The sequence below is a fragment of the Penicillium paradoxum genome (assembly GCF_028828445.1).
Source record: "Penicillium paradoxum strain IBT 22861 chromosome Unknown utg000004l_segment0_segment0, whole genome shotgun sequence".
Taxonomy (NCBI): domain Eukaryota; kingdom Fungi; phylum Ascomycota; class Eurotiomycetes; order Eurotiales; family Aspergillaceae; genus Penicillium; species Penicillium paradoxum.
Window position 1 is genome coordinate 744,886 of NW_026643182.1, and position 25,511 is coordinate 770,396.

General features: G+C 46.9%; 6 protein-coding genes across 6 annotated transcripts; 3 read left to right on the forward strand and 3 right to left on the reverse strand.

Annotated features, from left to right (window-relative positions):
- Positions 1 to 1,371: 1,371 nt before the first annotated feature.
- On the forward strand, positions 1,372 to 5,076 carry N7457_004025 (uncharacterized protein; the record flags this gene model as incomplete). Its single annotated transcript, XM_057175070.1, has 12 exons — positions 1,372 to 2,229; positions 2,288 to 2,308; positions 2,366 to 2,450; positions 2,515 to 2,596; positions 2,654 to 2,773; positions 2,830 to 2,987; positions 3,047 to 3,146; positions 3,213 to 3,300; positions 3,362 to 3,539; positions 3,594 to 4,477; positions 4,539 to 4,715; positions 4,786 to 5,076. The coding sequence occupies 12 exons, from the start codon at positions 1,372 to 1,374 to the stop codon at positions 5,074 to 5,076; spliced, it is 3,042 nt and encodes a 1,013-aa protein (XP_057032117.1).
- Positions 5,077 to 7,830: 2,754 nt separating this feature from the next.
- Positions 7,831 to 12,009, forward strand: N7457_004026 (putative SNF2 family helicase; the record flags this gene model as incomplete). The annotated part of the gene is made up of 12 exons (XM_057175071.1): positions 7,831 to 8,231; positions 8,281 to 9,016; positions 9,073 to 9,093; positions 9,143 to 9,227; positions 9,282 to 9,561; positions 9,616 to 9,770; positions 9,833 to 9,932; positions 9,982 to 10,069; positions 10,125 to 10,323; positions 10,377 to 11,410; positions 11,468 to 11,644; positions 11,707 to 12,009. 12 exons carry the CDS (start codon positions 7,831 to 7,833, stop codon positions 12,007 to 12,009), a joined length of 3,579 nt encoding a protein of 1,192 aa, XP_057032118.1.
- A 666-nt stretch (positions 12,010 to 12,675) lies between these two features.
- On the reverse strand, positions 12,676 to 13,938 carry N7457_004027 (uncharacterized protein; the record flags this gene model as incomplete). The annotated part of the gene is made up of 3 exons (XM_057175072.1): positions 12,676 to 13,487; positions 13,543 to 13,804; positions 13,885 to 13,938. The coding sequence occupies 3 exons, from the start codon at positions 13,936 to 13,938 to the stop codon at positions 12,676 to 12,678; spliced, it is 1,128 nt and encodes a 375-aa protein (XP_057032119.1).
- Positions 13,939 to 15,995: 2,057 nt separating this feature from the next.
- Positions 15,996 to 18,539, reverse strand: N7457_004028 (uncharacterized protein; the record flags this gene model as incomplete). Its single annotated transcript, XM_057175073.1, has 4 exons — positions 15,996 to 16,252; positions 16,324 to 18,144; positions 18,237 to 18,370; positions 18,445 to 18,539. 4 exons carry the CDS (start codon positions 18,537 to 18,539, stop codon positions 15,996 to 15,998), a joined length of 2,307 nt encoding a protein of 768 aa, XP_057032120.1.
- A 2,345-nt stretch (positions 18,540 to 20,884) lies between these two features.
- Positions 20,885 to 21,781, forward strand: N7457_004029 (metallophosphatase domain-containing protein; the record flags this gene model as incomplete). The annotated part of the gene is made up of 1 exon (XM_057175074.1): positions 20,885 to 21,781. The coding sequence occupies one exon, from the start codon at positions 20,885 to 20,887 to the stop codon at positions 21,779 to 21,781; it is 897 nt and encodes a 298-aa protein (XP_057032121.1).
- A 520-nt stretch (positions 21,782 to 22,301) lies between these two features.
- Positions 22,302 to 25,030, reverse strand: N7457_004030 (OPT family oligopeptide transporter; the record flags this gene model as incomplete). Its single annotated transcript, XM_057175075.1, has 7 exons — positions 22,302 to 22,640; positions 22,718 to 23,007; positions 23,069 to 23,246; positions 23,303 to 23,848; positions 23,904 to 24,020; positions 24,127 to 24,687; positions 24,743 to 25,030. 7 exons carry the CDS (start codon positions 25,028 to 25,030, stop codon positions 22,302 to 22,304), a joined length of 2,319 nt encoding a protein of 772 aa, XP_057032122.1.
- Between the last annotated feature and the right edge of the window lie 481 nt (positions 25,031 to 25,511).

Below are 25,511 nucleotides of genomic sequence, written 5' to 3' on the forward strand. Positions count from 1 at the left end.
AATCTTTAAATTAATCAATCGGTGGCAATTTCCCACGCTTCATGTCGATATTGTATGTTGTGGTGGATCTCGGTCCATCAAATTGGAAAATTTGTCCATGCTTGAGGATCTTTCTGATTTGATATTTAGCGATTTATGCATGATGTACTATACATTCCCAGCGCTTTGGGTTAGGATTATGCATGAATTGGAGAATTTTCACCTTCCATAGGTTTTGTTCCCACGTATATCTTGAAGTACATTTTAGGCCTCGATTAGGACTTCGAGTGTTCATGTCCAGGTCAGTACTATGTAGGAAATGGAATGTCATGTACTTGGCTACTTGAAATATTTCGTGAGATCGATTTTACCGCCCCTTTTGTTGGGATTTCCTTGTATCTCCATGACGCTTTTTTCTTGTTCAAGTCAAATGTTGAAACCTCTCTATGCCTGGCCTTTCCTCTTGGTGTGTCTATCCAGCATACATTAGGCAATTTCACGACTCCCTCGGCGGACTTCGCAGTTCAGCTGCTACATACATTCCGAGCTCTAGACTACATGTACTTGGCTCTAATTCGACAAGTACATAGGCAAGAAAGCGAGCCCAAGTCTTCTACAATATATTGTGCATTGCATCACATCTCTTCGAACTTTCGTGAACATCCAGCTACTAGTAACCTGATCTATAGCAATTCTACTTGAATACCCACTATCCTTTTCTCGCTGTGATTGTTCACTTAGACCCAAATCTTCGACCTATCCTGCTCTTAACAAGATTCTTTCTGGTTTTTACTTATCGACTCTTTCTCACAGTCACCCCTCAAATTCTTTCGAATTCCTTCACGAACCATTCTATCCATTTCCCGTTATTCCTTTCCCGAGCATGTCCTGACCATATTCCAAGATTCCCGTTTGCCTAGCCCATACTGGTTGCTTCACTCTTACTCTGCTTATCAGCTAGTCTATTCAACACTTATTCTACTCAATACTCGCTCTATCCAATACTTACTCTGCTCTGCTTTGCTCAACACTTACTCTACTCAATACTTGCTCTGCTCAACGCCTACCCTCCTTAGCATTCATCCTGCGCAGCGCTCACTTTTATTTATCCTACACTATTCGTACTTCAGGCATTCTTTCTGAATCTACACGACCTAGAGCTTTCAGTACTCTCGATTTCTCTTACAATCTCTCCAAAGTGTCCTACTCTACATACTCTTTTTCCTCATCCGTATGTTTCTCTTAGCATAATTCCACCTCAAACCCTCGATACCAACCCCTTATATCCTTCTTTCTAAGCCAAAAACTGATTCCTCATCTCTAGTATCCACTGCTTCAAATATCAGGATCTCCATTGATACCTTCTTTGATTGCCCAAAAGCTGCAGTCAAAATGGATTATACTATTGAAGATATCACAAGAGAGGAACCTCGACAGGAATCTTCAAGCCCCATTATTCAGGGAACCAACACCGATGGCGAGATTATTTCTGTTTCACGTCATGCAAGCCAGCAAGAGCTTGAAGACGAATCTTCCAATGACGAAGACAGCCAGAAAAAGCAACCAACAGGTGCAAAAAGCGATGCTGCACAGACGAAACCAAAATCAAAAGCTCAGCACAGCGATCGGAACAAGGTGAAAGGCGTGCAAGTTTGCATTCCAGCCTCCAAGAGAAATTCAGTTTCAAGTGCAGCCGACTCCAATTCGGAGGAAGCTATAGCACATGAATCCACGCAAGAAGAACCGCTCATTGAGCTCGAAGATGAGGAGTTGGGAGACCAAAGCTCAAGGACAGATCCCGATTACGAGAAGGATTTCGATGATGAAACAGATAGCGAATCATCAAGCTCAGAATCTTCAGAATCTTCTAATCAGGACGACTCCGAAGCTGAGTCTATGGAGTGTTCATCCAAGGTGGCCGAGCAAGCAGCTCCAAAGAAACGCACCAAGAAAAGGAAGACTCCGTTGCTCCCTGGTGCAAACGTCAAAGGTCTGATGACTAGTAGTATACTGTCCAACGGAGCTTCCAATGCATCCGATCTCGGCAAATCACTTCCTGTCTCCAAAGAAAAGGACAAATCGAAGGCGTTGAAGGAGGAGGTGACGAAACTCCCGATCGAAGACCAACCACAGGCAAGAAAGGATATGAACGCGCTTATTGAGGATTCAAGAATGTTCGATCGTTCAGCATCCATCGTTGAAATGAATTGGAAGATAAAGGGTGTCCAGACCCACCTCAAACACCATCAGGTTAGGGAACTTCCAAGATCCATTTCATGTGCGATATTATACTAACTTCTGGAAAAAGCTTCGAGCTGCTGCATGGATGGTAAGATTGATTTCTATATTGCGACATCCATCAATGATTACGAACTTACCTGTTTAGCGCCGCCGTGAAAGCTCAGATACCGAACCGAATGGAGGCTTGCTTTGCGATGATATGGGCCTCGGAAAAACCCTCACAGTTCTTGGTAAGAGACGATGAAACATGCCTTTGTACAAAGTCTAGAAGCTGAGCTCTTCTGCCCCAAAAAGCAATCATTGCGCATGAAAAGTTACCGGGTCGTTCGAAATTGCCTACCTTGATCATTGTTCCAAGAAGTTTGATCACCCAGTGGTATGTGTCACTCCTTGCAATACATCAATGGACTGTTGCTAATATGAGTTGTCCTAGGACCGGTCAAATATCTACGCACTGCGACGAGAAGGTAGCAAAGCATGTTCTCGAGTATTACGCCGGTTCGCGAACAAGCCAGCGCGATGTCGCTGCAACAATGCGAAAAAGACTCATTGTGTAGGGCATCGCGTTGAAAGAGTCCACTTCCTGATTCAAATTAACTGATTCTATAGGTTGACCACATATGAGCAAATCTGCAGCTCGTACCCGAAACTAAAACCACCAGTAGGGATCAGTCGCCCCGAAGAACTTGAGGCATGGAGAAAAGATGCCTTCAATCGTGAAGCTGGTCCTTTTCACAAGATTGATTGGCATCGGATTGTTCTTGATGGTATTTGCTTGCTACTCGCGTTGCAAACAGAATGTCGTCAATACTAACTTAGTCTCTAGAAGCCCATGTTATCAAAAACAAAGACGCAGCGACCTCCATCGCAGTTCGTGCTCTGAGTGGAAAATTCAAATGGGCTATGAGTGGAACACCTCTGCACAAGTAAGCATTAGCTACTGTGGCAGACGTGATCTGTCTCAAATCCTGAATGCTGACCGGATTTATTAGTGGCGTGGAAGAACTCTATCCATACCTTGATTTTATCTACACGACTGAAAGGATGGGATACGAGACATTCATCCGGGAATATCAGAATGTAAGCTTTTTCCCACTCTATACCTTAGAGTAACAAAAACTAACATTGTTCTGTTCCAAAGGGATTGGATGCGTTTCTTGGAACCATAATGCACCGCAGCACATACAGTACCCGTATACTTGGCAAGCCAGTCGTCATGCTTCCAAGAATCCAGGAAAACGTGATCCAGGTCGAGTTTTGCCCCGCCGAGCAGTACCTATATGGTGAGATGCAAGACCTTTGCGTTGCAATGCTTAATGGTAGGTGGGACATCATCAGTGCTCGGGATTTCAGACGCTAACACAGCCTACAAGGGATGGCCGGAACTCCAAATCAAAACAACTGCATCCTGGCTATGATAACGTACCTACGGATGTTCGCGGGTCATCCACTCCTTGCGCAAAAAATGTTTCGACTTCTGCTTAAGCCTTGTGTGATCAAGCGATTGGAAATGATTGCAAAAGACAAAAATGCAGCGGGGACTTCATCATGCATCATTAGTACACTGATCCTCAAGATGAACGACACCGCTCATTCCCGGCCAAGGCCAGAGGGAGATTTTACCGAGCTTCTGAAATCATTCATCACGCACAAGCAGACTATCGGTAAATCTCAGGGAAAGGAGGCGGCATACAACCTCATGGACTGTCCCGCTTGCAAAGAGATCCTGGATGAGAATCAGCCATATGTGGTTACATCTTGCCATCACCGTTACTGCAAGGGCTGCTTCGATGGTCTTCCAGACCAAAAAGGAAACACTGACACGGTTACTCGTATTTGCAGCAGTTGCAAAGAACCCATCAAAGAGGCTGGATACTCCGACAGTCAACCGAAGAAGAGAAAACAGTCCCATCGAACGTCTACTTCAAAGTCCAACCAACGGTCCTTGCCACATCCCAAGCCTCAGAACTCCGGTAAGAGAAGCATGAAAAAGCGCCCTCGTAATTCCTTCAAAGAGCAAGTTCTATCCAGAGACCAAACAGACGATGTGTGGGAGGAGCCTGATGAGGATGAAGGTGATTGGATTTCGCGTATTGGTGACGGCATGCCATCAGCGAAGACCACAGCGATCCGAGATCTTGTTGCAAAATGGATGCAGGAGGACGAAGCAGTGAAAATCGTAATTTTCGTGCAATTTCTAGACATGATTAGACTTCTTCAAGGCATTTTTGCGAAAGAAGAATGGAAGTTTGCAACCGTGAGTTCAATACTGGGCTGGGGAGAAACACCGGGTCATATTACTGACCGAATCAATCCAGTTGACAGGGCAGGTATCTCCAACATCGCGGGATAAAGAGATTGAAGTCTTCGGCAAGGAGAAGGACACCAATATCTTGCTCTCTTCTCTCAAGACTGGCGGTGTTGGACTCAACCTGACAATGGCGAATAAATGCATTCTCGTGGATCCCTGGTGGAATGCAGCGATCCAAAACCAGGTAAGTGGTACTGGCTTGAGGTCACAGAAGACTTGGCCTTTGATACGCTTACATGACAATTACCTTCTAGGCATATTGTCGGCTCTATCGCATTGGACAAACCCGTCCGGTGGAGTGTGTCCAAATTGTCGCCAAACGGTCTGTCGACACCTGGATGGTCAATCTGCAAAAAGAAAAGACCTGGAATATCCAGACTGTCCTCAGCAACAAGGAAATGCTAGGTTTATTTGGGGATGTACACGAGGACCCAAATGGGGTACTTTCTATCGAAACTAGAAAGGAAAACTCCCAACCCCTATCTTGGTATCAAGGTGTGCAGGAGGGAATCTTTGACGGGATCGGTGCTGAGGAAGAGGATTAAAAAAATCGGAGTCAGAATGGAAAGCTTTTTAGATGGAGAAAATAAAAGAGAAAGAGAAAAAAAGAGAGAAGAGGACGGAAGAATCGGGGGAAGACAGGAACAGAATGCGTGCTGAAAGATGGATTTGAATCGCTCGTTTATCGGATGGATGGCAATTATTTTTATGGTGCTTCTGCTGCCCAAGTGAATTACAAAGCAATATACCAATTTGACTTACATGGCAAAACCAGGGCTGGTTGTTAGCCAATTGAAGCAAATATATCTTGCCTTCTGGTCGTCCTGTACCGGCGTGGATAATCTCCAAATTTCCATCATTTTGGTTACTTACCCCTTCTGACGTAGAGCATTACTTACTTGTATGATTGTTATTATTAGTTGTGATCTATGACTAGGAATAAGTCAAAATTTGGGTCTAGTCAGGCTTGTAATATAAGAACCTTTGATTATCTTCACGAAACCCTGTATAGATATCGTATTGATATTTACAATGGATACCTCAGATGGAGGGAAATCAATATGCTATTTATACTAGGCCTATTGTCTCCTAGAGACAAAAAACTTCCATATCACAAGACCATTTCGTTTCTTGTCTGGGTCATATATAGAGAATCCATAGGTATTACCTCGTGGCAGCCCTGCGATCAGGTCGCTCGGCGGTTCATAAGGAAACGCATGGGTTATCTGTAGTTACTCAACAATTATAACTGCCCATGCGTTGGAAAGCTTGACCTACATAGAAATTGCTCATGTGCGTGGATTCAGGTTCTGGTATCTTGTCTGTGTATATTGTACTCTGGCAGACGGAACTGTGCCCTGATTCCAGGCTGAGACTCTAGATTACAGTTCTACCTATACACTGAGCCTGCAAATAGCTTGCTACCTCTTTGTTCTATGGCTTTCGATGGAGCTTACACCAAACCTTTGAGCCTTCCATTTCGCAAATGCGTAGGCTAGATTAGGATATTCACTACCACCCTACTGCCACCCTACTGCCACCCTACTGCCATTCTTATGCCATTCTTATGCCATTATTTCGGCGTTACTTAGGCGTCACTTTAGCGTCACTTAATGCTTGTATCTCGCTTACCCAGCGTCCTATCTTTGGAGCCTTATTAAAGCAGCCTGGCTGATCAACGGCGTTGGCCCATATCACGAATCCTCCTAACCCGTTACATACACCACTAACCGTCAAATATTTGAAGGTGAGTGATATCATATATATCTCGCTACACCCCCTCCTTTCTCTCAAATTGTGGCCTATGCTTGACAATATCTCATGATTTGTTATGCTCATTAGTGCTACTACATGTCCAATTCCATGCGATCGTGAATATTCCGAGGTAGGGGTATTTTGGCTTGCTCCGTACATCCAGACAAACTTATACACGGGCCATCTCGTTCATTGTTGTTCTTCCACCATGCCTAGCCCTAGCTATCATCGTGATATCTCCACAAAGCCTCGTCCAATCTATGCTACGACCAATTATCAATCTACCTTGATTTCCAGACTTGTTTGCTCAAATTTGCCCTAAGTTGCACGAAATTCTCTTCGAGTACTAATTTCAATAGGACCTTTCTCGATTTGTTCCATGCCACTGAACAGTACTCTTTCTTTACTCGCAGTTCTCTCTGACTATCTCTATTCCTCACTACATCTGGTGCCCTTTTTCTTTTGCAGATCTCTGCATATCCTGTTTTACTCATGCGGTTACAGACGTTATACCACCGCCGTGAATTCTACCAGGTAGGTATTGCCTTATACAATCCACTCTGTGTCCCTCCCGAGTTCTCAGAACATTCGCAAGATCATGTTACTCAATGATGCTCAATTTTCTTCTGATTTGCAAATATCGTTGCAAAGCACTGCATCTATATTCTAGCTGCTCATTCTACCCTCGCGATATCATTTTAACATCTTGTCCAATCTCTTCCATGTCACCCAAGGCATTTTACCTTCTCCAAGTTACGCTGAAGCGCACCAAATCCTATCTAATCACTAATCCTGAACAGCACCTCTTTCAATCTGTTCCACACCACTGCACATAACTCGCACTCTGCTCGCAGTTTTCTCTGACTACCTCTATTGCTCCATTGCGTCTAGCGCTCTTTCTCGTCGCAGGTTTCTTCATCCTTTGTTTTACTCACGCGGTTATATACCATCGCCGTGAATTCTACCAGGTAGGTAACACCTCATCTAATCTGTTGTATTCCCCCAAACTGCCAAGGCACTCGCAATTTCATATTGCTCTATCATGCCCAGCACTCTCCTTCCTATTTATGAATCTCGTTTCGCAGCATTGTGCCTGCACTTTGACCAGCCTCTTTTTACCATTTCGGATTCTCCGAAACACCTGGCTTGGTCTGTTTCACGCTTGCTAGTGGCTCCTAAGCCGAGAAATCCGCTCAGTTTCCCGTTACTTTGCCGTTCTTGGCCGCTATCCCTGATGTGAATCTTATCCTGGGCCCTGTTCTACCACTGCACAACTTGAGTGGAATCTCATACCATCAACTGTGTTTCCGGGTCTCTTATTCCCAAGCGTTTTCAATCTTGTCTATAACCGCAAAATCTCCCTCTTCATACCATGTCCCAACCGCACTGCTTCTTCAGATTTCCGTTACAAGAGCTTTACTTACAAAGCTAGTATACACCCGTGAATTGCATTGCACGCCTTCTTCTTGTCTTTTCTCGCTCTTTCTCGTTCAGCCTCGTCACTATCTTCAATTATATCTTCTCAGGTGGATCGAATTCTCAAAATGGAATCTTCCAACATAGAGGAAGAACTTCAGAGAAACGGGACCCAGACCATCAAACGAGAATTCCCTGATGGCAATGACGAGCAGGTCCCAACCTGGGAGTGGCCTCGTCTCATAACTACCAAGCAGGAACCTGGCCTCGAGCGTGAGATCAAAATTGAGAAGGAACCAGTCACGATCGACCTGACAGGAGACGAGATTCCAGCATCCCCGAAACGACCAAGGCTTCGTGGGCAACTTCTTCATGCGATATACCAGCATCAAAAAGATGTTAAAATGCGAGGCAGAGGAGTCCAAAAAGCAACCGAAAGTCTGTTTGTGCAGAACGACGATCCTTCAGGTCCTAATTCTCCGAACTCCGGCGGGTTGGCCTTTGAGCCAGGCGAAGGAGATGATTCGGGGTAAGTTCGAAGACTATTTTTCATGAAGATATTGAATTAACAGATTTAGATGGATGGAATTCGAGAGCGACTTCAAAAGCCTGGCACACCCTTCCGCCAAAGACCGGATCGAATTCCAAAAGCGAAAACAGGCAGAACTTGACCGGAGAAGGAAGGCCAAAGTTGACAAACTTTTCGAATATCATGCTCAAACGAAACCCGCGGAGGACCTTTTCCACGAGGATATTGCCCCTAATGAAGAATCAGCCTCGGGGGTATCTGAATCGGAACAACCGCACCCTACAGCCGGACCGAGGAAAGCGTTGAACAATATCGCCCCGGGAAATCTGAAAGTCACACGATTGACAAAAGGACGAGTCCGAGCGGCAAGAAACATTGCTTTAAATGTGTTCTTCAATGAAGCGATTCCAGAATCCAGCCAAAACCACGAAGAAATGGAGGTAGACAACAAGGACTCCTCTAGCAAAAAGACAAAGAAAAGGGGCCAAAATCGACGCCAACTCACGACGTTGTCAAATCAGGAAATCCGGAGCATCTTTGAGAACGAAAGTGGATACAAAAATAGAGAAGAACCCTTGCTACCTGCTTTAGTTTCAACAGAAAGGAACAAGAGCAAAGCGTTTGCCGAGATGATTGCGAGTATCCCGACAGAGGAAAGAGGGCAAGCACGCACAGATATAGCAATCTTGGATGAAGCGACAAAGACATTCAATCCATCAGCAAGGTCAGACGGAGAAGGGAAATGGAAAATCCGAGGCTTGAAAACACCCCTCATGGTGAACCAAGTTCGTGCCCAGCCTCCAATGATTTGAGTTAGATTGAGGACTAACACTCTGATCAGATCTTGGCTGCTGCTTGGATGGTAACTTCGAGTTCCCTCTACTGAGATTCAAGCTTACTGACCGATGTAGTGCAAACGCGAAACCTGCGAAAGTAAGCCGGATGGTGGGTTACTCTGTGATGTGATGGGCTTCGGCAAGACATTATCAGCGCTGGGTAAGAACTCGATCCGAGATTGACAGTTATTGCCATATGACTGACATATTATAGCATGTATTGTGAACCGGAAACTGCCATCTGAGAAAGAAGGCCCGACTTTAATTGTGGCTCCGAGGAATCTGATGCTTACCTGGTACCAGGCCTTTTTCAAGACCCGTTTCCAAAACTACTCTCCAAGCATTCCCAGAACTCTTATTGACGTTGATGACAGGATATCACAGATTCGACAACACTGTGTGCACGGTGCAGCCGGGTCCATTGTCGGGTATTACTCTGGTGCACATCTGGAAACCGATGACCTCAGCAGCTTCTTTAGGGAGCAAGGCATTGTGTAAGATAATACTTATGATATGGGAGCTGTTCGCGTTTACTAACCACTTTATAGCGTCACAACTTACCAGGAAATCTGTGCATCCTATCCCGTTCTCAAGCCTCCTCCTGAGATCAAGGATACCGCGGTCGAAGGATGGTGGGAAAGCGAATATGACCTAAAGGCAGGTCCCTTCCATAAAATTCTTTGGCACCGAATCATCCTTGATGGTAAGTGAATCTATATGTCACAAGATCAATTAGGAGATTCATGTTATTTACAGTTTTTACAGAAGCCCATATCATCAGGAACAGAGACACAAAAACGTCCATCGCGGTTCGCGCTTTGAGTGCTAAGTTCAAATGGGCGTTGACTGGTACACCTCTACATAAGTGAGTGCGGAATTGATCTTTATAGATGCAAGCTGACTTTTAACCATAGCTGTGTCGAGGAATTTTATTCCTTGTTTTCATTCATCGGGGTACCAAAGAGCCTTCTATACCATGAGTTTACACAAAACTATTGCGATGTGAGTTTCATTCAACCCTGAAAAAGTCCACGTATATTGACAGTTCACCGTATAGGGGACCGAAGAGACTAAACAACGTTTGATCAATGTGCTTCGCGCAATAATCCATCGCAAGACTCACGAAAGCCTTCATCTGGGAAGACCTCTTATCACACTCCCAAAATCCACGATGAGAGAGGTCTTCGTTGAGTTCCATCCACCTGAAAAGCTGATATACCATGCAATTGCGGCCCGATTCCTCGAACAGATGAATGGTTTGACTGGAAATTGTGCTTTTGATTAGGCCTTGAGCTAATAAGAAGAATAGAAACCGAGATTGAGAGGCAGACCAAGTGTATCCTAACGATGATTCTGAAGCTGCAGATGTTTGCCAGTCATCCACTTACGGCACAGGATTACCTTCAGAAGGTGTGCAAGCTGAGCAGCCCGTTGGTTAAACAGCTGAAGACCTGGGTGAAAGACGAAGAGAGCCCGAGAAACCCATCCCGTTCAAGCAAAATCGTGAAATGTTGTTTGAACGGCAAATACCAGATAAAAATGCCTATGGTTCCTTTGACTGCCCCAAAAGCAAGTGGAATCCCTCGGCCACGACCACCCGGACAATGCGAACAGCTCGCTCAAGCATTCCAAAAGAAGACGAAGGAACTGATGAGCGAAGGCCAATTTTATGAGAGTGATAATCGCACTTGGTTTTGTCCTAGTTGCAGTGGACTCCCAACGAGGGCTATAATCACTTCCTGTTATCATCTTTATTGCGAAGAGTGCTTCGATGCACTCGATGACGGGAAAGGGGATACCGACGGTGTCCACCGAGAGTGCCGGATTTGCAAAATCAGGATTGTCAATGCCGCTTTCTACGGGCTCTATGACGACATAGATACACCTACACAGGAGGGTTCTGAGCCTACTTCTATTGCATCAACGGGCCAGGAAAAGCGAAAGGCTCCACAAGGAGGAGTTAAGGCTCATAAACGACGGAAAAGGGGGAAATCGGGTGGGAACTTTTCGGCGTGGATGGCCAAGCAAAGCGGGATCTCAATAGCCAAAGAAGGGGAAGATGACAACCTAAATGAACACAACATCCAGACAAAAAGCGCAGGCGGGGACGAATGTCGCAGCGAGGGCGGAGATTCCCATCAGAGCGAAGATGACCCCGAAGAGGATTGGATCGACCGATTTGGGGATTACATGCCAGGCGCCAAATTCAACAAGCTCACCGACCAAATCAAACAATGGTTTGCCGAAGACGAAACTGCCAAAATTGTCATCTTCACGCAGTACTTGAACACTACCACGCTTCTGGTCAAACTATGTCAAACAAACAAATGGGAATACGCCCAGGTGAGTCATTGAGGACCCACGATGATACATAACCCATATCTAACGTGGCTCAACCAGATTACGGGTCGAATGGGCAACAAATACCGAGAAACACAACTAGAGAGATTCCGAGAAAATGATGAGACCAGAATCATGATCGCTTCACTGAAAACAGGTGGGTTAGGTCTCGACTTTTCCGTCGCCAACAAGTGCATATTGATCGACCTCTGGTGGAACGAAGCGGTCCAAGACCAGGTAAGTGAATGCATGGAAAGAAGAAAAGTAAGAAACTCAATCCTCTAACTCGGCAATAATAGGCATTCTTCCGACTTTGGCGTATTGGCCAAAAGCGAGAAGTTGAGTGCATTATGATCCTGATCAAGGAATCCATTGACGAATGGATGTTCGCCAAGCAAAAGAAAAAAGCGGTAGAGATCAGCCAGGTAATGAGTCTCAAGGTGCTCACGGACCGAAGCACCATTCAAGAACTGCTTGAGATGTTTGGCGAAGTTACCTATGACCCGAAAAATGGATTCCATGTCGATGTGGTGCAAAAGGCTGTACCCAAGGACAAGTCCAAAGGCAAGGGCAATCAAGCTGGACCCCAGAAACAGACCTAGAGGATGACTCGCGCGAGAGACTGGGAAGACAATATAATCAATAACACAAAAAAATCAACGAAGGAGGGAGGAATATGGGAGCATGGGCTTGAGCATCGAAGGATGGATTTGAGATCAGCCATGGGTGGCTGCAAAGGGCATTTATTCTTATTAGAGGACTCTTTTATAGTTGACTGGGATGGTAATCTACACTCGCCCGCTGCCCCAAAATCAAGCCAGTATATAATGATTCATATAGCCTTAGACGTAGATTCTCACTGGCGAAGAGATTGCGTGAAAATGCGATAAGACCGCGACTTATTTCTGGCATTTCGAACAGCTTTTCTCCATCTTTCTGAGCAAGTTTTGGAAAGGTCTTCGCAAAATCCTTTCTACAGTCTTTCTAAAAGCCTTTAAGGAAGATTTTTTTGAGGATCTTTGGGGGTCCTCATTGTGCTGCAACTAAGCCCAAGTTTTTACATCGACGGAACTCTCGTTTTTGATATTCAGTTTTGATATTTCTCATTAGTAAAAAGAAATCAAACAGATAGTGACTATGTAGTCAGATTTGACTACATTCGAAAACAGCCACCGGAACAAAGAGCAGGCATTCCTGGCTAACATGCATCACAATGTCTGGGTTGCAAAACGACCCAGATCAACAAGCGGCATGTTACCAGATTACAATTATTCCTCCTCTTCGCCATCCCCCTCGCCCTCATCATCCGCATCATTCCCCTCATCGACCTCAGGGGTGTGCGCAAGAGTCCCATTTGCGTGGAAGTCAAGGGCACGACGGACATTGGGAAACTGACGGACTGGCTGCTGAGCCAGCTCAGTCTCATGCGAGGGTCCGCGGCGAGTAAAGCGCACCCTGGTTCGTGGGCCACCTGGGGAAGGGACTTCAATCGAATCGACGTTGAAATCTTCGCTATCGTTCAGGATGCTACTCCGCACGCTCTCATCATCGGTGGCATCTGCCTCGGCCCAGATAGGTCGCAGTACCTGCCTACCGTTCTGAGTAGGCCAGTTGACGTGGGTGTTGGCATTAGCACGAGACGGGGAAACCTCGGGGGGATTCAGAGGCAGGCCGAATGCATCGCGAGGGCCGACAGATGCTTCATCCCAATTGTTGGCTGGGGTCTGCTGCTCATTGTCTTCATCGGAGGAAATGTAATCAGCAGGGACGGTGTTCTCTTGGTTTTCATCTGGAAGAATGGGGCCAACAGGCAATTGCAAGCTGCTGTGAGTGGGCTCTTGGTGAGTTGGATCTTCGTAAATAGTGAAACGATCGCTGGAAGGACGGTGGGACTCCCAGGCCTGGAGGTTGGGCTGGTCCTCGACCTGACTCGGCGGAGCCATGGATTGAGAAGATGAGGCTTCGGAATGGTTCGAGGACTCCATCTCAACAAAGGGAGTCAGAGAGTTGGTGGTAGTGCGATGAACGAGGTCTTCAGCCTGTTCGACAAGGGTGGATCCTAGATTGATGAGCATGAGTTCTTGGTCCGATGTTATGCGATGATACACAAAATGAACTTGGTGGACAACACTTACCAGACAGGGAGAGGTACGACTCACGTGTATCGTGAGATGGAGACGGGGATGGTGTTTCGCTTTGCACACTGAGTGTAGACGAAGAGGAAGGAGAAGTGTCAGTAGTCGCGGGAGCTCGACGCGCACCTGTACGCGGGATGGAGGGGTGATAGTTGCGGTGCAAGATGGTAGGAGGAGGTGGAAGGTTGCTATCCTCATCAAAGTTGTCTTCAATCGAATGCAGCACCCAGGGAATAACGGGGTATGTTACTATGCGGGCGACCTAAACGTGCGGAAACGCTTAGTCGTCAAGCTGGGGGACAAAGTGCGTAAACACGCAAGGACACGGGCACATTAACCTACCATATTGTCGTCCAATTCAAGCCTGACCTCGATATCTGCAGGTTCCAAATCCATCTTGACAACCTGGTCAATCAATTAGCCCAAACATCCCTCGCGAGCGTTGTGTGTCTCTCCAATCAATCCAGACGAAATGGTAGATTTCAGATTACACGCATACCTTGAAAGCAAGTTTGTAGCAATGTGTCTCAACCTTAGGATGGAATATCGTACTTCGTCTGCGATACAAGCACCGAGTCCACGTCTTGACGATCCTCGGGTGACGGGTGATGCCGAAGAAGAGATGATAAGAAAGAAGGAGGAAGATAGCTCGAGATATTTCATCCTACCGTGTTTCAATCAGTCGCCTTATGAGGTTTCGATTAGTCGTCCTACGATATCTCGATTAGTCGTCCGCTGGGATGGACGAGGAAGGCATACACGGTAGTTGGATGTTACATGCACGTGTCCCAACCCAACAGGCAATCCTACATAGAAATGATGGCTTGACAAGTGTGGCTAGAGGTATTCGAATTCTACAGAGACCTACGGGTATACTTTCCTTGGTCTTAACACGGTATGTATATCGTTGATCAATAGGCCTTTTTATAGATCGATCCCAAATTGGGGCAAGGACAGTCACGTGTGGTCGCGCGAACAACTTATCTCTTGGGGGCGATCTGACTATCCAATACTTACGACATTCCGGATTGTTACTCTGTTTAAGATATTAATGCTGGGCTTAAAAGGCTATAAATGCATGCATTTGCTCGGAATTAGGGTATGAAGAACTATGCTTCATTATTTGCATCGAGCGAAAGCCCCATGCTTAGTGTTAAGCATTTGTAAATTTCGGAGATTAGGTACCTCTTATATGAAATTTCTATATAAAAGGTACAAAGCATGCGAAAGGTATAACACCCATTATTTCGAATCTCTAGTTATGTAGAGAGGAGGTAAACCTATTTACTTTAGATAATTCAGGTAGAAGTAAATTGATCTGCTACTAAATCCGATGCTCAATAATTACTGTAACAGTGTACGACTCACTGCAAAGTCTTGCTGTGAAGAAGCATTGAACGTAGATAATCGTCTACAATGAGCTCTTTGCCTGGGTTTCAGAGACTGTACAAGATCCTATCCGAACTTAACAAACAGCAGCACAATCAACAAAGACAGAAAGCAAAATTAGCCCTAACGTCTGGCCTAGATTCAACCTGAAAAACGGACCTGCTAAGCTAGCTCTAGAATTCGCTGGAGAGAAAGTGACACCTTGACTTGTTTGGTTCGGTAGACGAGTGGCGAAGTAATATCCTACCTAGTTACTACACTGGAGAAGGAACGAGTCGAACGACTGTAGCCTAATTGATACACTGGTCAAAGATGGAGATCGATGGGGGTTTTGAGTTGATCGGATTAATCCCAGCACTTGACTAATTTTTCGATGAACTTTGGTCGAAAAATCTTACAGAGTCTACAAGGATCATAAAATCGACCAAGCAATGGATAGATTGAGGCAGGTCAGCCATCTAAGGGAAACGAGTCATTAATCTACCGGCAATCAGCGAAGATCGGACAGATAGTAGAACCATAGATCAAGACTGTCCGGTCACCACTTGGTCGAAGCATATTCTCAACCCCTAGTTGTAGTCAATCGTTACAACAATAGTCATCAGAGCCAACACCAGAAGACACAGCAAGGACACTCCACTCCTTGAGAGATTCAAAGAACACCAGGAGAAGGCCGAAGAGGAGATGGAAAAAAAAATCCCGGTAATAGATGCAGCAAAATCACACCAGAAAAGCCAAAGCCAACGCAGCAAAGGCTTAAACGCGGAGGGAGTAGAGGGCAATTATCGAACACGGGCATCGTTGTGCCAAAATGAGGCATGGGCAAATACATCTGAGGAAAGAAAAAAGCACTTGAAATAAGAAAATGGGTATTTTGTTCTCTCAAGGGGAAATATGTCATTGGCGTAGAGCCTGGGTGGATGAAAGATGTAAAAACGAAGATCATGAGCCCCTGTACATCGGCTTCACCAAGCGTGCGTAGATAATCATAAATGGTCATTGAGCAGTGGTAGATGGTGCGTAAATGTAAACGAGACGATAGAATTTCGTTTCAAGTGTCTGATTTACCTGAACTGGCCGGGACCAACCATGCCGCCACGGATGTCACCGCCGTTGGGCTGGCCGAACATCTCCAGCAGGTTGCGGGACGAAGGGGGAGGGCCCTGTGGGCCAGGGTTGCCAGGTCCAAAAGGGCCTTGGGCACCAGGGCCAAGTCCCATCATGGCCTCGGGATTTGGTTGCATAGGTGGGAAGCCTGGGGGAGGGCCATTCATGTAACCCGGAGGAGGCATCATGCCCGGAGGTGGGCCTCGAGGGAAGACTTGACGCTCATTCATTGGGGGCGCATTACCAGGCATGGGGAGCATGCCAGGGGGAAGTTGGGGTTCATACCACGGCCCGGGCCGGGTATTCCTGGAGGGGGACCCATAGGGTTTGGCACATTACCCTGCTGTGGGATGGGCTGACCAGTCCATCCAGGAGGAGGCAGATGTTCCAGACCGGGAGGTCGTTGAAGAGGCATGGGAGGCTGGTTCGGGCCTTGAGGCCGCGAGCCGCCTGGAGTCATAGGACCGCCGGGAGTCATAGGGCCTTGGTTAAGCTGGGGGAATGGCATATCGTCAAAGTATCCCATAGGCGGGCCGTTTGCGGGTCGTCGGCGGAGCTGCTCGCTATCCGGTCGCTGCATGTTTGCAATTGCCGGGTCATCGAGGAAGGCTGGTGTCTTTTGGACAGAAAGCCCTGGCGGGGGGCGTGGCATGCCTTCTGGCATTAGGCCTGGAGGAGGGGCAATGCCAGGATTGGGAGACTGGTGAGATGGGTTACCCGCAGACGATGGGCCGACTCGGACTTGCTGCATCAAACGAAGCAAGTGGGCTCTCTCTAGCGCCTGGGGGTCCTTTGCGCCGGCTTGAGGCATGGGATTCTCAGGACCAGGACCCATGTAATCTGCTCGGCGAGGTGGTTCTCTGGAAGGAGATGATAGAGATAAGGCAGCATGTTGTTGCTCAGCGTGCATCATGGGAGCATTCCGTGGCTGTTGCGGCAGACCTGCGTCCTGAGGCGTGGCATTTTGAGAACGTTGTCCACCGAGCATCTCCAGAATGCGCTGGAAACCTGCTTGATCCGCATTGTGTGTGGGGAAAGGCATACCCCCAGGTGGCGCCTGAGGTTGTTGCTGTTGCTGGGGTGGAGCATTGAAATAAGGCATTGGCTCCGACTCTCTAGCAGGGCTTTCTGGCATGGGGCTGAAAAGGCCCGCAAAACGAGATGACTTGCCAGCCTTTCCAGGGAAAGGGAAGGAGTCTTTCTTGGAGGCCGAATCGGCGGAGATAGGAGTACTGATCTCTGGGGTCTGAGGCTGAGCCTTCGAATCGCCAAGGAGCCCGAAGAAGCGTTCCATCGAATTGTCCGACATGAATTGAGCGCCAGAATTGCTGAAAATCTCACCATCAGTACGGCGAGTCTCCGGCTTTTGCTCTTCGACATGCTCTTCTCTCTTCTCATCGACATGTGTCGGGGGCTGGGTGGATGATGCAGATCCAGCCTTCATGCGCTCTTTCCAGCGCTCAAAGTCTTCCTGAGTGTGTGCTCGTCGTGGTTCGTCTCGGTCATTGGCATCCAACCATTCAGGTTCTTGTTCAAATTTGGCACCTCGGTTCCACTCACGTTCGGTACCATGTCGGGTTTGGTTCTGGCGCCATTCTCGGTTGCGCAGAGGTTGTTTGTCATCATCAACATCAACGCCCCCCTCTTGGGCATGTTCGTCGCGGAACCAGCTTCCTTCGTATTTGGATCGTGGGGGTGGTTGTCCTTCTTTCCGAGTGGGGAATCTTCCATCTTTATCACGGGTGCCACGTTCAGCATTGGGGTCGCGAGGGCCTTCTTTGTTTTCCCATCTGTCGAATTCGCCGTTTCGTCTGGGTTTGCGCTCCTGCTCATCGGGGCCGAATGTGCGACGGGGGCGCCCGGCATTCCAGTCTTCCCTCTCACCACGGCGGCCAGTCAGTGGTCCTGCCTTCGCATCCCGTCTTTCTGCTTCTTTGTCCGGGGTATCACGATCCTTGAACAATTTATCTCTGAAGTTGAATCGCTCATTCTTCATATCATCCGAATCATTTGGGCGAGCTGATCGGTCCGTCAAATCGAGAGAGCCTTTGCCGCCAATACGAGATGAAGCGAAGGCGGTTTTTGGCGGGCCAAGCACAATGTCTTCTAAAATGCAAGCAACCGCAGTCAGCAGTCAGCAAGTGTTTGCATCACGGTTTGATCCCAAAGCCCTGATGACACAGGGGAAACGATCATACCTGAATTCGATCCCCGAGAGATATGCTTAGCTTCAAAGAAGCTAGGTCTTCTGTTCGAAGTAGTCTCGGTTGGGTTGTTGGTATCACGGGTGCCATGGGCTTTGCGTTGTGTGGTTGTTGGGTCAGGTTGGGGCCTAAAGGGTCAGGTCAGTCTTGACGTTGGCAGTGCGGGACAACCAAAGAATTAGAAATTCTAGGATCAACATACATCCATTCTTCAATTGGAGGCAGGCCGGGAGGCTTTGCGACGAGGGGCGAGCCGCGGAGCCATAACAGCTCGTCGATCTCGTACCGTCGCGCCATGGCGGCTCGGTCTGTGATGTTGTGCGTGCGGTTTGCTTCACAATAATGATGTGTTCATTGGTGAAGGGACAGGCAAAACCGGATGAAGTCAAAGCGATGCGAAGGTATGAAAGAGTTAAGGAACAAGATGGTCAATGGGAGAAAGATAGTGTTGGTGGATATGGAAAAGAGGTTGGATGAGGAGAAGCACACAAGCCACCTTGTGGCGATGGCGGTGACCCGGTGGAGTGTCGGGTGCGAACTTTGTGCGGCACTTGCCAGTTGCTACTATGCTACATACATCGTACGAAGTACACGAATCTAATGTATTAAAGCGATCTCTCCTACAATTAAACAGGTACATATCTCTCCATGTCGTGCATTGCATTAAAATTCGGTATAAGAAATAACTGAAGCGTGAACAGAATCTACAATAGGGCAAAGCACATACAAACAGATCGCCTGTATCTTTTAGTTTGGGGGTAACCGAATCTGAATTGTAAGAAGCAATCACTTCTGTACATGTAGATCGAATCATATAACTATTTATTGCTGCAGTGGATATTGATGTCTAGAACTGGATGGTCTGAAACGACCCACGCTGTGTAGCCAGATCGCCAATCCATGATTCATCTTCACGAAGTACATAAATCTAATATGTTAGAGCGATCTATCCTGCAATTAAATAGTTAAATACTCCTCTTTATGTCTCGCATTGCGTTGGAATTCGCTATAACAGATAACTGAAGCATGAACCGAATCTACAATAGGACAAAGCACATACAAACAGATCGCCTGTATCTTTTAGTTTGGGGGTAACCGAATCTGAATTGTAAGAAGCAATCACTTCTGTATATGTAGATCGAATCATATAACTATTTATTGCTGCAGTGGATATTGATGTCTAGAACTGGATGGTCTGAAACGACCCACGCTGTGTAGCCAGATCGCCAATCCATGATTCATCTTCACGAAGTACATAAATCTAATATGTTAGAGCGATCTATCCTGCAATTAAATAGTTAAATACTCCTCTTTATGTCTCGCATTGCGTTGGAATTCGCTATAACAGATAACTGAAGCATGAACCGAATCTACAATAGGACAAAGCACATACAAACAGATCGCCTTTATTCTTTAGTTTGAGGGTAGCCGAATTTGGGTTGTAAAAAGCAATCACATATGGATATGTAGATCGAATCACATATTTCTTGCTACAACGAATGGCGATGTCTAGAACTGGATCGGCTGGAACGATTCATGCTGTGTAGCCTGATCGCCAATCCATGATTCATCGTCGCGTGCAATTTTCGAAGCAATGACAATACTTCGCCTTCACTGATGCCTGAGATATTGAGAAAGACCATAGCCAGCACAATCCAAGTCACTCCTCAGTACTGTAATCATGAGGTACACCGATATGCTACCCAGGTAGCATGGAAATCTGGAATAGAGCGTACCTCATAAAACCAGGCGATATCTCAATCTAACGAAATCCCGAGATTTTTGCATCGGTACCAATTATCTGGTGGTATCTAGAACACTTTAATGTCCGATTTGCGACAAATCTCCGTCAATGTCTGCCTAGGCATAATTCCATCAAAGCTGATAACCAAAGAGTAGTGGGGTGGCTCAGGCCTACGGATCACCCTGGACGTCCAGGATGCAGCCCCTAATCTGGGATAACCTCAGGGGGTCTGCTTCTTGTTACAGCCTGAGAGGTGCTCTCTATTGAGACCTGGTCTCAGCAGCCGAGTCAACTTCATAAGCCGTAAGATGAAGAGCAAAATATCATACTGTAAGACTTCAATTCTGTTTACCTATAAGTTGGAGAGTATATCTGTGACTAACTGATCCCACCATAAATAGAAATGCCTTAATTGACCTACCAGAACCTACAGGCAATAATTCTTCTACTCACAAGAAGCGAAAAAATCTGCGGAGAAGTAACAAGCAGGGGCTGATGCTATCATGGCAGGATATTGGTGCAGAACACCCAGCAGCGTCGCTATTATAATCTAATTCACATACAGTGTTATTGAATTTTTTTTATATTATCCAGGACTTTCGGAATAGGAGCGGTTAGCAAAAAAATCTATGAGTATAATTGTTTGAGGATACAACTTGTGTGCTTATAGTATAACAGTGGGTATTGATAAGTGGTACGGAATGTGGGAATCCCAAATATATATAGGCAGATAGATGGGTACGTGAAGAGATAAAAGAGATAATAGATACGTACCTTCATAATAATATGTATGCAGTGATGTAAGGGGAAGAAGGCTGGTGGTATGCCTCAGGCTTGCGCATCACCTTGAGCCTCATCCGTGACCAAACTGTATTCTCTTCTGTGACTCCCTCCAACCATGTCCAGCCTCAGCGACCTGCTCCATCGACAGCGACCCAGCCAGTGGGAACAGTTTCTATCTCAGCCTTGTCTATTCCTCGCACGGAAGCTTTACACTTGCCATCAATCAATTCCAGCCAACCCAATTACACGCCCTGTTTCCATCGTCTGCATCTCTGATACTCATAATAACCAACCCAGCCTCCCAAATGGAGACATCCTCATTCATGCAGGTGATCTTACAAGCTCGGGATCTTTGAAGGAACTCCAGGCGACACTCACCTGGCTACGCGCCCAGCCTCATCCCACCAAAATTGTTATTGCGGGTAATCACGACCTGTTACTTGATACAGAATGGAATGGCAATTCAAATCAAGCATCAGTGGAGCGCGCCAGGCTTGACTGGGGTGATATAATCTACCTCGAAAATCAGGAAACAACGATTCGTTGTGCAAATGGTCGCACGCTCAGGATTTACGGAAGTCCTTATTCTGCACGGAACGGTAACTGGGCATTTCAATATCCGCGCAGTGAAGATCTCTGGTCCGACTCCGTGCCAGATGGAATCGATGTCCTCGTCACGCATGGTCCACCACGCGGTCATCTGGATCTGCTCCGGTTTGGCTGTGTTCATCTACTAGGGGAACTCTGGAGGGTTCGACCAAGACTCCATGTGTTCGGACATATCCACGAGGGTGCAGGCACCGAATGGATATCATTCGATGGGCTTCAGACGGTCTATGAGAGCACGGTAATTGCCAGAGGAGGGTTGAAGAATCTGTTATTGACCTTTCGAGAGTTCATCAGGGCATGTTTCTACCCGACAGTGGAGGCAAAATGTCTGCTTGTGAACCCAGCTATTGTTGGAGGCTTGCGGGATAATGAGCGCAGACAACCGGTCAAGGTCGTCATTTGATATGACCTTGGTGCAGAAACAACAATTCAACAGTTTTACTCTGGTTGACCTAAGTGTAGGTAAATTTTAAACACTTGAAGTTCATGATTTACGGGCCGCATCGCATAATTTCGCAAATGCCATGGAGTTGGTTATAGCTCTCGTCTCTCATAGTAGAGGCTGCAAGGGATTAGATGAATATATAGATGCGTGAAAATAATGGATTAGAAGCTGGAGTTACTATCAATCCTCGCAGTTGCTGTCTTTCATGGCGAGATCACAGATTATGTCTACTATTTATCCTGTCTCAACCACATAAATTGTGGAAGATGAATTGTAGAATAGCCCGGTGTAATGTTGACGAGACAACTGATACTAAATCGGACGGAAACGCGCCGTGTTAAATCATGCAGAGAGCTCTGGCTAGCATGCCCTTCCATCTGGGCCAGGCCCAGTCACATTAGAACATTCTGACCATTCCCCTTGGTCGATTAAGATGTATTGTAAATTATTGCTGCTGCTTTGATCCAACTCAAGCCCCTTACTCTGCGACCGGACACCAATCATAGTTCCCTTTCTGGTTATTTCCCCACCACGATGGGAACGGATGGGATGGTCCACCAGCCCCGAAAACCGCAAAAGAGAGGATGAAAAGAACCGTCAGACTGGCGCCATCAAAGGCACCAGCGATCAGATATGAATAATCCTTGAAAATACGGGGCCGGTAGTTTCGGAGGAAGTACTGAACATAGAACCCGCCGATGATCCAGGAAAAGATGACACAGGTCTGGGATTGGTTGTAGGGAATGAAACCGGCGTACTGGATAAACTGCGGCATATTGATCTCCGAGACGTCGAACTTCCCAATTTTGGGAATAAACTAAGAATCAATCGAGTGTCAACTTCAAGTATCCCAGAGGATTGCCAACGTTGGTCGTGGGATGCAGGGCTACTTACCTGGTAAAGGATGCGGTGGATAATCACAATACCAGCGCCGACGGCTATACCAATCGGGACGACACCATATGGAGTGCCAGCCTTATAAATATAGGGCGCTAGAGCCCAAGATGCTGCATTTGTGTTATAAGATTGGATAGTCGCACCGCTCCAGGATGAGTTTCCGTTGCCGCCGGTGAGAAGCTCTCGATTACCTGACACAATCGAGATCATAACAGCGTAATTGATGAAGCCACCAAGAATTGTGCCGTAGATTTGGGTCAGGAACATAACTCGAGGAGGGATCTTGACTAAAAAAGTTCAAGAGACAAATTAGAAATCTTGATTAACAGAACGAGTGTTATCACTTACGGTATTCGCCCATCTTCAGATCATTGGAAAGATTAACCGCGTTGGAAATGACGTTATGCGACCACGCAGCAAAGTACATGTTTCCAATGGGGCGCCCAGGAAGCATGAGTCCACCCAGCATCTTCGACAGATTGTTCGTGGCGATACCATTACCATAGCGAGAGTAGAGGATGGTACTCTGTAGTCATGTTTAGCACTGCCCTATAAAGACCATTATTGGGGAATTTGACTCACAAAGGGCGCAATGATGCATCCAACCAATAGGGAGACAACATATGCCCACACGGGCATAGTGATGTTTTCTTTTGTGCAGACGATGATGCCGAGCACAAAGCTGCCAATAAGCACAGCGATGTACCACCACCACGGAGTCTCCTTGTAATGCTTGGCCATATGCTCATGATGCCGATCATCATATCTTCCTTCTCTCGAACTTTTGTAGGCCCGAAGGATATCCTTGCCCCAGAAGAGAATGCAGTGGACGATGAGGGCACCAATCGCAGCATTGGCCATGAACAACGAGAAGGCAAACGTTCCAGTGAGCTTTGGCAACCCGAAATTGGCCAAGGCGGTTTCATCGAGGACACCGCCAGGGAAGACGTCATTGATGGGGTACGCGGTGCCATTGCTCGCCAGAAGTCTCGTCGACATGAATGGAAGCGATCTCGAATCCCAGGCGTTGCCATAGTATATGCCTATCATGAGAATGAAGCAGACAAAAAATCCTAGGGCCTGGTGAATTTGAAGTTTGAGAGGAAGGGATGTTTGGAACGATGTAATCTACTTCTGTTAGATAATCTCCCAAATAGCGTTGTTTTAGAGGGCTTCAACTCACATATTGCCAATCGAACGAAAGCGTAAACAGACCGAGACCTTCGTTGTTGGTCGCACCACCAAAGACATTGGTGAGAATAGCAGCTTTGCTACCAGTGGCCTTTTGCGCAGCCAGGCACTATAACATTTGCGGTCAATAAACTTCTCCCAGGTTATGTGTTTCCATAATTCCAAAGCCTCTCACTGAATGGACCAAGCTGGGGCTAACATGAGCAAATACGTACCGGAATTGAGACAGAGTTCAGCCACGGGAAGATGTAGGCAGGAATAATCTCGTAGAGAGACATGCCAGTGAATGCGTACCAGAAGTACCGCAACGGCTTCGAGTTTTTGACTTGCTGCCAATGAAGTCCCTGGAGAGTCTTCACGGTAGGTAGGGTACTCCAGTAGACAGCCTCAGTGTGCCAGACAGCGATGGGACGCATAATTCCGCAGAGTCCATACCCAAAGAGACCAATGGAGATAGTACTCAATATCACCGTTGCCGGGCTCAAGGGAAGATTGTAGAACAGATCCTGTGCTGCAAATACCATGGAGCTCGCAGAGGCATTGGAGGCCGAGGTAGCAGTGATTGAACAGATTGCGTGCTCTTTCAGTCCCCACGGTCCGTAATTGACAAACTTCATCACAGTGATCCACCAGGGCAGTTTTCCCTGGCCGTTCTTCTCCCTCCACCGAGTCTCAAGCTTCTCCCCACGGGGCAGGAAGTTAGCCCAGGCATTGCCCACGAAGTAAGAGATGAGCACGATGAAGGTTCCTTGAATCGTGACAACGGTCGGTTTGAACTGTCAACTAAGGGGTTAGTAGATGAAGACTGCGGAATCGAGTGACTGAAATTACCTGATAAATCTGGTACATCACAGCCTGGAAACAGGCAAGTCCAGAGGCAAGTAGAATACTGCGAAAGGTTAACACGCTATCGAAGTCATCTCGAAGCGGCAGTAGATGGATAGCGGCATCAGCACCGGTGACAATGATGGCTTCCGAGTTCTCGCCGTCGTCGCTAGCAGGCACGGCTTCATCTTTGGTAGCAATCACGGCGACACCAGTCTTGTCTTCGATGGCCTCCTTGCTACTGACCGAGATCTCACTCGTGTCTATCTGCGACTCGGACGCCCTTGAAGCCATATCGGGGGATGGGTATCGAGTTGATAACTGAGGTTACTCCCTAGGCCCTGAGGACTCCTTATAGGTTTCGCCTGCAGATGAGAGCAAGGAGAGAGGTATCCCCCAGTCCTTATCGGGACAATGATACCACGCAGCCCTGGGATGAGCCATGTCCAAGCGATCGAGTATTCTCATTGTTTCATTCTCCCAGTAAACCCAGCATTGGATTATTGTTTTGATTGGATTATCCTTTACGGAGTACTCCGTATCTCTCTCGAAAATGAAAGAAAAACAGTTAGGCGCGATGGCAACATCCCAACTAAGATGATAACACATTTCAGCTTCAGATCCCTGTCCCCTGGTCTTTTGCGAAGGGTGTGAGCTGTTGTGAGTGGCGGGAAACCAGCATCATTCCCAGGCACTTGATGGAAAGTACAGGGATGATTCTATACAAGTAGTCCGTCCACAGTCAAGATAAGCCGAGGACGCATCTCATTGGGAT